Source organism: Eulemur rufifrons, chromosome 30 (assembly GCF_041146395.1).
Source record: "Eulemur rufifrons isolate Redbay chromosome 30, OSU_ERuf_1, whole genome shotgun sequence".
Classification (NCBI taxonomy): Eukaryota; Metazoa; Chordata; class Mammalia; order Primates; family Lemuridae; genus Eulemur; species Eulemur rufifrons.
Window position 1 is genome coordinate 116,938,010 of NC_091012.1, and position 17,007 is coordinate 116,955,016.

Sequence of the window (17,007 nt, forward strand, 5' to 3'; positions counted from 1 at the left end):
TTCTGGGATAAAATAATCTATTTTTCAGGCTATTTGAGGAAGGGAGATAATTTTGTCAACAGTTTAGAGTTAACCACTTATATTTATAAATTGGAAAGTTATTTTGTGTTTCTTATTACCTTTATAAGATATGCTTTTGTCAGCATTATAATAGACTATTCTAAATAGTTTCAAAAAATGGGAACTAGGATTATGTTGTTAATGTTTTAGTTTTAAAATTAAAATGAAGAATAATATATAATAAATAGTAGAAAATTAGCAAAATGTATTTTTCAAAGTATACTTATTTGATGGTATACTCTTTGTTATGATTTTTGAGGGAAATTCTATGAGTAGAAAATTAATTAGAAAAGATATACTCTACATAAGTTTCAAAGCTCATGTGACATATGCAACCACTCAAACTATGAATCACTTTGGGCATTTTATTGGCTAATTAAATTTTTTTTATCGATCTGATTCGTGTAGTTATCTGTTTGTTATCCTATTCCTGTATCTTATGACATCTCTGATCTAGAAAGAAAATTGAATTCCAGCATTTCAGGAATATAAATTCAAAAATTTCCTGTTATCATATAGTTACCTAGAAGCAATTTACATTTAATCAATAGTGTCAGCATGACAGACTGAAAGTGCTAAAAAATGTACAATACTGTATAAGTGGTTTTCTGATGCCTCATGAGTCACCTTTATCAATTTGAACTCTCCTTTTTTGAAATAACATCGTTCCTAATTGCCTACTAAAACAGGACATGAAATGAATTACCTAGACATTTCCTTGAGGCTAAATATAATGTATATGTATTAAAAATCCTTGAGAGAAATACATAGTAATGATGATGGATATTCAGTTTAGGTGTACATTAATTTTTTTACTTCTTCACCTGTCAGCTTATATAGGTTATTTTGAACTCATGGGAGGCCCGTCTCATGAATTTGAGTGGTATTAATTCATTTTTAGGCATCCATTAAAAATGGCTAAATATTACCAACTCATTTTTAACTTGATTCCTTTATTTATTCCTTTCATCTGCTTTTAGCCAATTAGAATATCCTAGGCCATTATCAGTTCAGTTTTCATATATTTTCAAAAATGAAACTTTTAAACCCAAGCATAATTCTTCCTCCTCTATTGACCATGTGTTTTATCCATATAATTAACATAATGTACTTACCTAAAAGCTGAGTTCTAACGGACCTTTCTACTCAAATCATGGTCTCTGGACAACCAATATTGGCATTATCTGGGAGCGTGTCAGAAATGCAGAATGCAGAGTCTCAGACCTAGGTGAGGCAGAATCTGCATTTTAAAAATTTCCACACGTGTTTTCTATGTACATAATAGTTTGAGAATTAGTATTTTAGGACACAGTCTGGGACTTTACCTAGATGTTCCCTCTCACATTTTTTTAATGTCACCAAGTTTCAGAATTTTTAGCCAAATTAACAGATTCTAGCTATTCAAATCTTGAAGTGAGCACACGGTAATGTAAATTAGTAAGAAAACAGCAAAGTAGCCTCCTCTGACCAAAAGGTGATGTGATAGGTGTCTGGGGATCTGGAGCATATACATGGTTCTCTCTTCTTCTTTTTTTTTTTTCCAGAGTATTACAGGGTACAAGCACTTTGGTTACATAAATTGCCTTTGCATCACCCCAATCAGAGCTACAAGAATGCCTACCCCCCAGACAGCACACAGGTGTGAATTGACCCATCGCCTTCTCACCTTCCCACCTGCCCAACATCCTACAAATGTCACTTCACATATGTGCACATTAGTGTTGATAAATTAGTACTAAATTAATGATGAGTACATGTGGTGCTTGTTTTTCCATTCTTGTGATATTTCACATAGAAGAATGGGCTCCAGCTCCTTCCGGGATAATACAACAGGTAGTTCACCATTGTTTTTTATATGGCTGAGTAATATTCCAAACCTATTATAATTAACAGGCTTTGGGCTTTTTCTGAGATCTATGCTTACAACCACACCAAATCAACTTTTTACTAAGTTCTGTAGGAAATCTTCAGGCTAGTTATTTCTTCCTTTTCTCCTCTCTCTAATATCCATTTACCACCCAAAGTGTAGGTACCTCTATGAATCTATCCTTTCTTGTATCTTTTTCTCTGTGCTCTTCTGCACTCTTTTTTCTCTGCCTTACTTCCTCTACTTTGTGCCTCCCCACACTCTCTCACTGTGCACTGTGAAATCTTTCTTTCAAGACAAGTCTTCTGTTCTATATAATCATTCTATTCATACATGGAAAGCACTTTTATCCTTAAGATCACCACTATGACTAATACCTCTTTTGCACCCCACTCCTTTAAAATTGCTAGTTTCCTTCACAGGGACAATTCCAAAGATACTGCTCTTTCTTTACATTAAAAAAAAAAAATCTCTTTCCTTTGGTTCATGCCTGTGGTGGCCATCTATCATTCACCATTTTATATTATTTTCTCATTGAAAACTTTGGCTCTAGGTTTACAGTCTTTTCCACACAAGTTGTATTTTCATTCTTAGTAATCTTAGCAGCCATGTGGGCTCTCCTGCTATTGTCAAAATTTCCATTTCCCTCGTCTCCTCAATTCAGCCACCCACTGGTATGCTTGTGCTATAGATGTTGTCATGGCCTGGCCTTGCTCCATTTCTTAAATAACACATTTTAACAGAATTGTCAGTACTTCTTCATAAGCTTTTCATGCAACCTTAATAAATTTTCTGCTCAATTTCTCTCAACAATTATTTCAAGATTTTGTGGGTCTCCTAAAACTTTCCCTACCGCTCACAGTAGATGACTTTGCCTCCCACTTTCGTTAAAATAATATTTCTCAAATTCTGTATATTTGTGGTGATGGTCTCTTTCTTTCCATCTGCCTTCATAAAAGAGTCTGTGCTTTAACTAGTTGAGGATAATCTTTCTCTGTGTTTTCTCAGTAGCATCACTGTCTATGTACTAAGGAACTTAATTCCATTCATCTCCACACCCATATCTTCAATATCTCTCTATTTTCTGGGTCTTTATCATTAGCCTTTTAGCTGGCTGCTGTTTTTTCATCTTTGAGAAAAACTTCCTCTCTTATAAACAAACATCTGAATATTTACGGGCCTTATCTTACTTGATCTCTCTGAAGAACTAGACTCTATTAACCTCTTTAGCCTTCAAGAAATTCTTTCTTTCCTCCCTTGGCTGATGACATACCACTAAATACTGATTACCTCTTTTACACTTTTGATGATTTGGTCCAACTCGATTTTCCTTTAATATTGATATTCTTCACATTCCTTCCCCCGTTTTTCTTCCCTGGATGTCCTCATTCATTCCCATTCAAATACCATCTATTTTCTAATGACCTCTCCAAATATGCATCTTTAGTTCATATTTTTCCTTAAAGTCCAGGACAATATATCTAATTGCCTAATAGACAACTTTAATTGAACATTTTCCTGAAAACTTAAAATAAACCTCATTATCTCCCCAGACCTCCTTTATTCTTTCTCTTTCCTTTCTCTCATCAAGCAACCTAATCCAAAAACCTGAACGCTAACTAGGTCATCTAAATTTTTTTCTACCGTTCGCAAGTCCACCCTTTGACAAGTTCAATTAATCTTGCTCCCTTAATAGATCTTGAAACTGTCCGTTTCTCTCTATTCCCATCACCACAACACTGATTAATGCTAATAATCATGGCTTACTTCTGTTTAAGATGACAATCCCCTAGCTGGTCTTCCCAGCTATTAATGTTGTATTCCTTTAGAAGTTTCCACATCACCTCTGCCAAAGTGAGCTTATTAAAACATAAGTATGATCCTGTTATGTCTCTGTTTATAATCATTTGAGAAAGATAAAAGCAGTTGCTTATAGCTATGAGCTGGCTTGGCACTTCAGTTAGGCCTTGGAGTTGCTAGATACTGCCTTGGTAGATGCAGCTAGTCTGTGATGTTCTCCTGTTGAATATGAACAGTTGCTAAAAATCCCCATTACAGACAAGGGTACTTCATTGTTGTGATAAATAAAAATAAAAATAAGACCACTTTGTAATGATATCTGAATACAGACAAAAATAATAGCATTGTCCGAACCACCCCAAATGACCAAATATCCCTCATCTTCATTAATATGACAGATTATGCTTTTTTAAATAATGATAGCTTCAGCCTCTTTATATTCTTTCTGCCATATAGTTGAATTTTTTAAAACATCTAATCATAAAATTAGCCTCACTTCCTTACAGTATCCAATCAAAATAAAGCCCTGCTTCCTTAATCCCCCCATCACGTAACACAAGCCCAGATCCTATAATAAGCTTTTTCTAATCCGCTTAGAGACACGGCCCATAGTTCCCTATTACATGCCATCTCTCTTGTTACAGCACGTAAATCTACCTAACTTTGTTAATTCAGAGGTGTGCTCCTGATGGTCTTTGGCTGCATCCATATTGCCCTCATGAAGCCTACAATGATCTGATTCCTGTTTACTTACCAAAACTGATTTCCAGCCATTGTCCCATTGATTCAATTGTTGGTTCCTAGAAATCAGGGACTAAAACTTAATTGGTTTGGGGTTTTTGCCTATTTGTTTTGTTTTTGTTTTTGGTATACCAGTGTCTAATGCAGTACCTGGTACGTAACCAAATAAATATTTGACTATATGAATAATTGCTTTTTTCAGCTCTGTAGGCACATTTTAAGACAGGCTCTGTAACCAATATGAAGGATATAACAACCTCAGAAAAAACATTTGGGTGAATAAATTACTTTTCTGTTAAAGGGTAAAACTTCATTATAGAATAAGTGAATAGAATATTAATTACGTCTAAAGTCAGGGTAGGACCATAGGGAATCTAGAACTTACTTTCATATTATTGGAGAAGATGTCATGAAAGGAGGAGGCTTTTAGGAGATGCCAATAAAGAAAGAGCAAGAGAGGTCAGAAAGGGTTTTTAATCAACTTACTTAAGAATTAATGAACTTCCCTTTTTTTATATTTTGCTTAAAATTATTTTACTTTTGTTTATTTTTTCTTTATATCATTATATTATACAACTCAATTGCCTTTAATTTTGTACTTAAGTTACACATTTTGAATTCATGATTTCCTCGTGATCTCTAAGAATTTTCATGGGTCCATATTATATTTTATAATTAAGAACAAAATTCTGATGGAATGTTTCACTGATGCCTTTTAGCTTCTATATTCTTTACTTGAAACTTTGTATACTAAATACTTTAGAATCTGAGTAGTAACTTGTAAACATATGGTCATATATTAAACATATATTCAGTATAAATTAGGTATTCTATGTTGATAAAATAATTTGAAAACTATATGTTTTATTATAAAATATGGATAATATTTAGACTAAAATATATGTATATGTATATACTCACATATATACATGATGAACAGAGATATATAGAAAAAACAAGCACAGAGAAGCTGGATGAGTTTCCTGGGAAAGAAAATGTAGAGAAAGATAATAATGTGAAAGGCAGAGATGCTTTCATGAATAAGGTAAGTTCAAGGACGTAGACATAGATATCAGGACTTACTGCTATAAGAAACATTGTTCCCGATAAGAAGGAAATTAATGACTTTCACAAAAGAACTTTTTGTATAGTAGTGAGGACTGAAATTTGACTATAAATATTTGGACTAAAGTTGTAGATGAAATGCATAGAATAAGAGGCAGGCCATAGCTGAAAAGTATTCAGCTGATACCCTTGATCTTGAAAACAAAGGAAAAGAGTATATATACAAGTATAAATATAAATATATATGTGACTGTGGGTGTGAGAGGGAGAAAGAAAGAGAGAAGGATCAGAGCCATGGAAGAGGAAGAAAGAGGTAAGATTCTATTAAGCCTTGACTTGTGGAAGAGTATATGGTACTCTCTGTTTTCTACATGGGTAATTGTTTATTATCATTATTAGTAATTGAGCTGGAGAACAGGCTGATGTGCCCAACTCGTAATCTAATATGCATTTTCTAGAAGAATCTCATATAATCCAACCTTCCTTTACTGAGCTTGCAGCATGTATCCCCATGGGTTGGTTCTGTGACCATTTTATGAATAGCTAGGAATAGTGTGTGTGTTTGTCTGTGTGTCTGTGTGTTTGTGTGTGTGTAGATGGAGTGACATTAAAGGCCTAGCTAAAAAGAGTAGTATTTGAGGAAAGATCAGTGAGACAGTGAAGAATTTACAAAGTAAGACCATTTCAGGCATGGGGGAAAGTAAATGCACAGCCCTGTAGCAGGAGCATGCCTATAGTGTCAGGGAACAACAAAAAGTGTGGCTACAGCAGGATAATCAAGATGCTTAATCACTAGAGTGAAATTCAGAGAGGTTAAGGAAGTTAATGTCAGATGGAGCCATGGTAAGGACTTGAGATTTTACTTAGTACTAAAAACGTAGACTTGGTATTAGAACTGCCTCCTGTTGTGACTAGCTTCTTCTGCCTGCTATGTTGAAAATATGTAATCAAAGAACAACAGTTAAAGTATAATAATCGTTTATTAGCCTATTATGTAACACCCATGCCCCCCCCAGAGATGATGAGGTTCTTTGTCTAATGCAGTAGGTAGTAGTAGCACAGTTGTAACATCACTTTCTAGACATGTTTTGAGGTTAAAGTCAACAGGATTTACTGATGGACTGAAGGTGTGGGCTTGAGAAAAAGAGAAGAGTCAAGAAGGATTCTAAGTTTTTGGCATGAACAAAGGGAACTGTAGATTGAGCCCTAAAATACTCCAAAGTTAGAGCTCAGGGAATTGATAAGGAATCTACAAAGGAGATTGAGTGAGGGTGGCCCCTGAGGTCAGAGAAAAATTGTATGCAAGTACTCCAGGAAGCCAAATTAAATAAATAATTCTAAGAAGAAAATGGAATTCTCTCATTCAAATTATGGTAATAGGTAAGCTGAGGACTGAGAATCAGCCATTGAATGTAGTAGCCTGGAGGCCAGTGTGGCATTGATAACAGCAGTTTTGGTGGGACTGTATAAGGAAATAGGTGTGAGGGGCAGATTTTTTGTTTTTGTTTTATTTTGTTTTGAACTGGTTTTTACTTTGTAAAATAGACCCATGGAAGGCCAATGTTCCTCCTTGGTAGCCCACAATTCCTTAAAGTAAGAAATATTCCTCCTTTTTCCAGCAACATGTTTCTCTTCAGACTTTGGTTTTGGTTATTTCTTTTTTGTGTATTTTATGCAAGTTTCTGTGAGAAAATGGAAGATGGAAACACTGATTTGATCTATTTTAAAGCAGAAGTTCATATATTTCATTTTAGGACAAATACATGGGTGGCTAGATCCCAGGAGAAATGGTGACTTTTGGTGTTTACTTAGCCAGCTTTGTTAACACTTTTTGTATATGGTTATTTGGGTATTTCTCACACATTTCCATGAGCAAGTTACTATAATCAGCTCTTGTGTAAATTTTTTTTCCTAAATCTTTTTTTTCTTATTTATATCGACTTATGGGAAACACGTGCAATTTTGTTACATGCATAGATTCAGTAGTGGTCAAAGCAGGGAGGTGGATGAGAAATTACTAAACTTTTTAAGATTGTTGAGATCACCTTAAACTAGAATGAACACATATTCCAGTTTGTCTGATATACTCTCATTTTGTGTCATGCCATTTTTACCAGCTTAATTATTCCTAGTCTCCCATTTTACTATAAAAAATTATCTCACTTTGGAAAATAAATTAATGACAAGCTTCCTTTAATACCCTCAGAAGCCCTGGATGGTAGATATCTTTATTGTTATTTTCCTTTGAAAAAACTGAGGCTCAGAAAGGTTGAATCACTTTAATAAGGTCAAACAGCTAGTAAACAGTAAAGACAGAAATAAAACCAACTGAGCAAAAAGTGACTCCTAAACTTTACGTTACTTCCTTTAACATCTCTTTGCTACCCTACATTTTATTATTTTTAATCAACCATATACAGCTGTGTCTCCAATGAAATGTTTTTTGGAGTTTTCATTGTCTTGTTCTCACTCTTGGTGGCACATGTGTGCCTATAATCCTCTTCATTTTCCAATATTCCTCTTTACAGTGAGGTGACTTAATAAAATCCAGATATCATCTGCACATTAACAAGTATGCAGAGGCCATTAACTGCTTATTTCTAGGGCCTATGTCTCTGAATATGCACTAGTTATTCAGTTTGCTTGAGGTGTATAGAGCTGATAATCAGCCTATACTGTCCATTGTGAGTGAAGAGGCATTCCTTCTGATATCTTGGTGCCTATACTGAATTAATGGTTAAATATTCCTGACTACATCCAAACCAAAAGCTCATCTTTGCTGTTAGATGTATTCTTATATGCTCAAGCCTATTTGGTTAATGTCCATTGCAATAACACTTGAAGTAGTAGAGTATGGCTGAAAGAGAGCTGAAATTGTAAATAGTAGAGCAGAGTTCTAATATTGGACCTAAAACTTTCTAATTTTATGACCTTTGATATATGATTTAATTTTATTGATGCTAAATTTTGTCTTGTATAAAATGGAATAAAATAATGCTGATTCCATGTCACAATAACTATGAATATATGTGAAATAATGTGCATGAATTGTAATTTGATAGACAGTATAAGAAAGTTCATTTTTAATGTACTCATGCCAATGTTTTCAAATTTTCCACAAACCTCTCTGTGCCTCACTTCTCTGTCAAAATGGGAGAGTAATAGTGCCTATGTTATAGATTGTTGCTGTGGTGGTTATTGTTATTATTTATAATAGAATAAATGGAATAAGTTGGTTAACAAAATAAGATACTAATTGATTATTCTATTAATCTTAGAATAAAGAGATTATGAACATGAAATTAGAAGGCCATTGATAATTTATTTTCATTATTTTTGAAGACCAGACAGTGTTACAATTTCACTTTTTAAATTATTTCATGTAGAAAATAAAAAGCAAAAACTCAATGTAGATAACATAAAACCACTCTGATAGGAGAGGATAACTATTAAACTTTAAGTCAGAAAACACTGGTTTGCTTAGTTTGTTGTCATTGTTCTTTTTTTTTTTTTTGTATTGTCTTGTGTCATAAGTATTTTTTTCTTTTTTTTTTTTATTTTCTTTTCCCTCTAATGTTTTCCTCATGTAGTTCAAATTCCGTGCATCTCAAATCTTCCTGTATTGCTCAATAGTTGTTATGTATTTACTTAAATATGCTTATTTTTTTCTCTTCTAAGGTGCTTAGAGTGCTTTACAGGTAACATTTATTTTTTAAGTGAGAAGAAATTTAAATATTGGAAAACAAGTACACCATAAGCAGCTAAGGACAGAAAATTTAGAACACAAAACTTGAGGAGTAGAGAAAATGTGAATTTTGGAGCTTCTAGGATCTAACCTTTAATAGGCTACAATATCCTCATGGCCTTTGCAGTTCAACCAGCAGATTAGAACCTTCCATGGTTGTCTTCATGTTTGTAGAAACAACATAATACTACTGTCTTTAGGAAACTGAATTTCAAGACAACCCAGAAGTTTCACCTGCTAATTGGAATGGGATCCTGGGAGCATATAATCACAAAACACCACGATTTGTGTACTTTGAAACTTTCAAGTAGAATCCAGGATATTAAAATGTGTCTGTCACCTTCAGAGTTTCTTGATTGATGAGATAAAACTGAGTTTTCATTTGCTGTCCTTCACAGCACAATGTAAAATGTATATTTTACAACTAGGCTACAGGTATTTAAAAATAAAAGAAAACAAGACTATAACTTTTAGTGTTTCATTTCACTCTTCATTTATTCTCACTTGTAATTAGTATTTTATGTATTAGAGCTATTCCAGATGGAGGTTTATTTTATTGATGATTGGATCTTTTAGCATTTTATACTCTTTATATGAAATCCAATAATCCTAATTCATGAAAAATTTTTTGATATTTTAATACACTTTATTTATTAGAATAATTTTAGGTTCACAGCAAAATTGACCAGAAGGTACAGAAATTTTCCATATAACCCCTGCCTCCACACATACATAGCCTGCCTCATTATCAATATGCCCCACCAGAGTGGTACCTTTGTTACAGTAAATGAACCTACATTGACACATCATTGTCACCCATAGTTTTTACATTAGTGTTCATTCTTGGTATTGCACATTCTGTGAGTTTGAACAAATTTATGATGACATGTATCTACCCTTATAATATCATATGGAATAATTTCACTGCTCTAAAATTTGTGCTTTGCCTATTCATCCTTTCTTACCCCCTAACCCTTGGCAACTACTGAGTGTTTTACTCTTCCCATAGATTTGACTTTTCCAGAATGTCATATAGATGGAATCCTACAGTATGTCGCCTTTCAAATTAGCTTCTTTCACTTAGTAATATGTATTTAAGCTTTCCCCATGTTTTTTATGGCTTGATAGCTCATTTTTATAGCACTGAATAAAATTCCGTTGTCTATATGTACTTCAGTTTATGTATCCATACTGAAGGGCATCTTCATTGTTTCTAAGTCTCAACAATTATGAATAAAGATGCTGTAAGTATTTGTGTGCAGGTTTCTGTGTGAACATAAGTTTTCAACTCTTCTGGGTAAATACCAAAGAACAAGGTTTCTAGATTATATGGTAATACATGTGGTTTTGTATGAAACCTCCAAACTGTCTTCCAAAGTGGCTGTACCATTTTTTATTGCCGCCAACAATGAATGAGAGTTTCTGTTGTTCCACATCCTTTCCAGAATTTGATGTTGTCAGTTTCTGTATTTTCATATGCAAATGTTATATCATTGTTGTTTTAATTTTCAATTCCCTGATGACATATGATGTGAAACATATTTTCATTTGTTTATTTGCCATCTGTACATCTTCTTTGGTGAGGTGTCTTTAAGGTTTTTTTGCCCATTTATTAATTGGGTCATTTGGTTTTTTATTGTTGAGTTTTAAGAGTTCTTTGTATATTTTGGATAAGAGTTATTTATCAGATATGTCTTTTACAAATATTTTCTCCCGACCTGTGGCTTTTTTTCCATTCTCTAGATGGCATCTCTGACAGAGCAGAATTTTTTAGTTTTAATGATATTCAACTTATCAGTTCTTTCATGGATGATTCCTTTGGTATTATGCCTAAAATGTCATTGCCAAAATCAAGGTCATATGGATTTTCTCCTATGTTATGTTCTATGAGTTTTATAGTTTTGCATTTTGTATTTGAGTCTGTGATCCATTTTGAGTTAATTTTTATGAATGGTGTAAAGTCTGTGTCTAGATTCAGGTTTTTGCATGTGGATGTATAGGTATTCCAGCACTACTTGTTGAGACTTTTTTCTGCTGTATTGCCTTTGTTCCTTTGTCAAAGTTCACTTGATTGTATTTATGTGGGTCTATTCTGGGCTCTCTATTCTGTTCCAATCTGTTTATTCTTTTGTGAGTATGCACTGTCTCAAACACTGTAGCTTTATGTCAAGGCTTGTAGGTCAGATATTGTCTGGTCTCCCACTTATGAAAGTCTTTAAAATAATTTAAAAAAACCTTTATTGATCTGTAGCTATTTCTTTAAATTATAAAGTATTTTCAGATATGTAAAATATATGGATTATTTTATAAGCATTTATATCATTTGATATATTGAGAAATAGCTATATAGATGATTACTTATTTTTCTGAAGGTATTTATATCTCTATATTATATATATTCATATCTCTATCTACCTATCTTTAAATATTTGCTTCTAAAGGGAAGACATTAGATTGTACTGTATAATTACAGTTAACACTGCACACGTGACTTTTTAAACTTTAAATTAGTTAAAATGAATTAAATTAAATTAAATTAAATGTTCATTTGCTCAGTCATACTGGCTACCTTTCAACTGCTCAATACCCACATGTGACTTTTGGATATCGTATTGTACAACACGGATATAGAACATTTCCATCTTTGCACAAATTGCTACTCCGTAACACTGCAGAATGTGCATATATCTATTATATGCCCTCTCACCTCTACTCCAATATTACACCTAGGAACATTTGTTAAAATGTCTGTGGATCTAAATAAAGTTTTGAAAAATAGTCTGATGTAGAATAACCTCATGCCTCAAACTCAAGTGATATCTTTTTTATAATGCTCTTATTAGTCACAGAAGTGTTACTCTTGCTATATGTTAATTGCATTATAGTTTTCTTTTTCTTTGAATTAGTTATGTTTTAAGATATATGTAATATTATAGCCACATATTTTTAATGATTAGAGTAATATAGTTCTGCTACATCAAGGTTTAAAATTTATGTCCCTGTAGAGATACTACTAACTAAACTCAATAGTGTATAATGCTGGTTTCTGTTAATTTAAATCATTTTGTATTTATTCAAAAGTTAACTGTGATTAGGAGGAATAATCAAAGGAACTTAGAAAGCTCTCTGAAATGAGTTCCATTTTCTGTGAAAATAGAAGTACTTTGACTATTTTAGAAAGAAAAATTAGCCTACAGCCTTACATTTAAATATATGTGTTTTCTGCTAAAATTATTTATGCTTGTGTACTATTTTTGATTTCATATACTTACTGAGTTCACGATTTTATTTTTAATATTGTATATATACTTGTGTTATTTAAGAGTAATTTAAATGGTGTATCTTTAAAAGATAGGTTCTACTTTAATGATCTGACATTTTCTCTTTCATTGTTATGGTTTACCTTTTTGCTGTCTTGCATTGCAATATGTCAGAAACTATAATGTAAAAAAAGTTAAGAGTAGAAATTTTATTATTAAAATATTGGCAATTAAGGATGAAAATGGCTTATGCTTTCATTGCCATTTTGATGCTTTGGTGCCAAAAGAATTGAGAAAAAAGTTTTAAAATTCACATGATAAGCTGACAGAGTGAAATATCTTAAGGCTTGAAAGAGCAAGTAAGAAGTTAAAATTGCTGTGTAGATTCATGTTCCTTGTATTGAAATACTCACCTTTGCTATCATGCTGCAGGCCATAGAGCGAGAAAAAGCCGAGAAGTTCAGAAAACTGCAAGATGCCAGCAGATCAGCTCAGGCCCTGGTGGAACAGATGGTGAATGGTAATTACACGGAGTTGATTTAGATAATCTTCTTAGGGATTTGATAAACACATAGGTTCATATTTATCAGCTGAATTATATCAGACAAGAACTTCTTGAATGCAAATTTAAATTAAAGTGGGTTTGTATGATTTTTATTATTCTTTCTTAATGCTAAGCAAATTATTAAGGGAAACTCAACTTTGAGTCCATTGGAAGAAAATGGGATGTGGTAGAATATTTTATCAATCTGTTGCAGAGAAGTAAATTTTAATGCAATTACTGTTAGAATTTGTCCAAATAATTATAAAAAACATGGTTTGCAGAAATAATTGGTAATATAAGCAATCATATATGTAAAATTGATTAAAATCTGATTATAAATAATTTTTGAAACATATTTTTCTAAACAGACTAAGCTTATGTGAAAGGCTTCATCATTGTAGTTTCCTAATAATATATTTGACATTTTCTATGTTATTTTTTTATCTCTTTCTCTCATTTAAAAAAAAGTCTCTTCAGGGTAACCTTTATTTTTTTAACTAACTTTTGTATGGAGCAAGATAAAAGCACAAAGCTAGCAAAGCATTTTTTGTCCTTTGTAAGAATAAATTAAAATTAACCTTTGCTAACATTTAGTGCCTCAAAAGCAATTTGTACAAAATATGTCATTGCCAATGAAGTGTAAAAAAGCTTCTTTCAAATTGTCATTGGTATATTACTATATTCATTTACAGATAAAAGTAATTTTATGAAAATCAGGGATAATGCTATTTCCAAATAAGATTATTTTTCATTTTGCAAAGGATATATTTACAAGAGTATCATAAATAAATAAAACAAATGTTATTGTTGTGCATGTCAGCTTTTTTCAGAATCTGCATGCATTCTAGGGCATAGAGTCCGTGTATGAATTAGTTTTTCCCTTAATTGCTATGTTGGCATTAAAAAGTTCAATGATCTTCCTAGGAAATCAATTCATTTTCTTATAATAATGAGCCCCATGACGGTCTGTATTTGGTTCAAAATGAAAACAATCAAATATGACAGCTGAGAATTGGGTTAACAGATTAATGAATATATAGACGATGAAAAATATTAATAGGTTGTTGTTTAGATGCATGTTGCTTGGTGGTTTTAACCAATGAGTTTAACAGCATATTAATGTTAAATAAAATTATATGATCTGAAAAATATTCTTGTAGTTGTTATATAATGTCTCCCTAGGAGCTACATTATCACTTTTCCATTTTAATAAGCTGATGTAAAATATATACTTTTAAATGGTTTCAGTTCACATTACATATTAAGCATACCTCACCTCCCATCATCTGATAACAGCATACACTGAATTATTAAAAAATCATTTAAACATTTAGAAATGAAGGGAAAGTTTTTTTATTTTTTGATAAATAAAAATGAATACAGGATTAAAATGATCACATGACTAGTGACAATATCATTTTTCTAAATTATTACCCTCATAGATTCAATTTGTGAAGGCATGAAGAAAAATCAGGGGATATAGTAGCTCCTTAATAAATATTAATTTACTGATTAAATTCTATTTAGCAAAGCAAAATTAAGGCAGCAATTGAAATAATGACATTGGTAATTTTGGTTAAAAAATAATTAGTAACACCTCTGAAGGAAAATGCTAACTTGGGTAAATAGCAAAGAGCAGTGAGTGTCAGGCTATGACTTGACAGATTCCTATGTAGTTGACTCTATTGATGGGATTTTAATCTACCCACTTGTTTTGCCAGTGACGATGTCGTCTGATACATGATTAGACTCAAGTTTGTGGCATAACAAGGATAACTATTTAAAGTGACCATAGCTTTACTTCTCCATTAAGTAAAACAGTTTGCATAATTACTAAAAATAGACTCAAATGTTCTAACTTATTTTTTATTCCGTTTTTAATATTTCAAATGACAAATGGCATAATATATATTTTCTGTATTTTTTCAAGTTGTGAGATAAAGCAGATGCACTATAAGTGACTGGAGTGCTACTCCAGGCGTTTTTCAGAGGGACACCTAACCCTAATTTTTAATAGCTCCTCTAGCGTAGAGACAAGAACTAGAGTTTAGTGGTGTGGATCATGAAACTGAAAGACAAATTAAGCTTTCTCTAAACCAGGATTCCCAATAGTTATCTCAGTAAAGCTCATAAATTTACAAGTCCATAATCTTTCTCAAGTTTGGGCTATGGAGTTAAAATAAAACTCACAACCAATGTAAGACACAACATTCTTGCCCTTTTATTTATAGAAAAGAAAATGAGAGCTGAATGTAAATGGCTGTTCCTTTAAACCATATATATTTTACTTAAAAATTAAGATAAAGGTAAATCAATCTTGTACAATATGCCACTAATACAAATATATATTATAAATATATGTGTATATATATTTACATATAAATTTCATGTATGCAGACCACAATAAAACATTTAACATATATTCATAGTGTTAAAATATATGGAAGAACGGAATAAACATAGCTATTATATTTTACAGAAAACATTTTACAAACTATATTTTATATGTATATATACTCGTACATGCATAGCAAACTGAATTTTCTGCTTAAAACGATTTGCTCTAAGATTAGGTTACTTTTTAAAAAATTTAGAATAATTTTGGAACTCTTTGCCTTCAGAATGAACACTAGGACACGCAAAAAAAATTCCTTATAACTTACATTTTACTTCAGTTTTGACCCGAAATGGTATATCAGACATAAATTTAGATCATTTTGTCTGCTTGTAAATATCCATGAAACAATGAAGCTTTAACACCTCTTAAGAAGTGCAGGAAACAAAATCTTTGGTCTCAAAGGCAATTTCTTGCAGGAATTTAAAAAATGTGCTAAGAAACAGGGGTTGGGTGGAGTGTTAAGACTGTTGAAAGTGCAAAATTTACCATGGTTTCAATGTAGAAGAAGTAACCCTCATTTGATGTTGCAAAGTATTGGTAAAAATAAGTTGTATGTCCTGAGAACACTATGTCTAGTCACATGCGTTCAGTTTTGCAGAGTCACATAGAAAGTAGGATCAATTTGAAGATAATTTTCATTTTGATTATACATTATCAATGCAAAGATTTGTATGCAAAATTTTAAAACAGTTAACTGTATTGTTAATTTTACAGTAATAACAGCGTATTTGAAGAATATGCAGGCAGTAAGAGATTCTTACTAATTTACTTGGATGTTTAGCAAAAAATGAGTTTCATAAATTGCTTGCATATTTTAAATCTATACATGAACATTTTCCTCATGTATGTCCTAGTTCTTTTGGTCAGAGTGTAAGTGATCTTTCACGATCATAGACTATAAAGAGAAGCTTCTAAAAGAGAGAGTGTTAACTAAAAACATCCTATTTCTGGAATTTTAGGATGGATTTTGCTTTTTTTTTTTAACTGATCTCTGTCTTAGTTGTACTTTTTGTTTGAACATGAACATTAATTTACTATTCCTATGTCAACATTAATTGGTTAGATACGTTTGACACAACGTTGGATGTTGGAGAGTACATCTTACTTAAGACATTATTGTAAGGATATAATCTTCGTGAATTTTACTGTCAGTATGTAAGATATGTAGATGTGTTATATTGAAAAGGGAAGTTTCAAGCTATTATTTACTCTCTTTTTTTTAAAAAAAAAATACAACCTTCTTTATGGGATGTTTATACATTTCTTTATTTTAATACAAAAATGGTATAAATACTTAAATATTTAGAAAAATTTAGCAAATTAAATATGGTAACTAATCACACTAATACTTCAGCAATATTTCTATCTAATTTATACTGGTTTCCTAAGATTTTAGTTTGAACAGTTTTTTTTTTAATTTTTTTTAAACTTTTGATTATTATGGGTACATAATAGTTGTATATGTTCATAGAGTACATGTAATGTTTTTTTTTTTCATGTAATGTTTTGATACAGGCATACAATGTA

The 17,007-nt window shown here is 31.9% G+C and overlaps 1 protein-coding gene across 1 annotated transcript in view; it reads left to right on the forward strand.

The window, feature by feature from the left end:
* Positions 1-17,007, forward strand: part of DMD (dystrophin) — a 1,602,346-nt gene that overhangs the window by 261,733 nt on the left and 1,323,606 nt on the right. Inside the window, exon 14 of the mRNA XM_069463910.1 lies at positions 12,971-13,058. Coding sequence (XP_069320011.1) covers positions 12,971-13,058 — 88 coding nt within the window. The remainder of the gene's footprint in view (positions 1-12,970; positions 13,059-17,007) is intronic.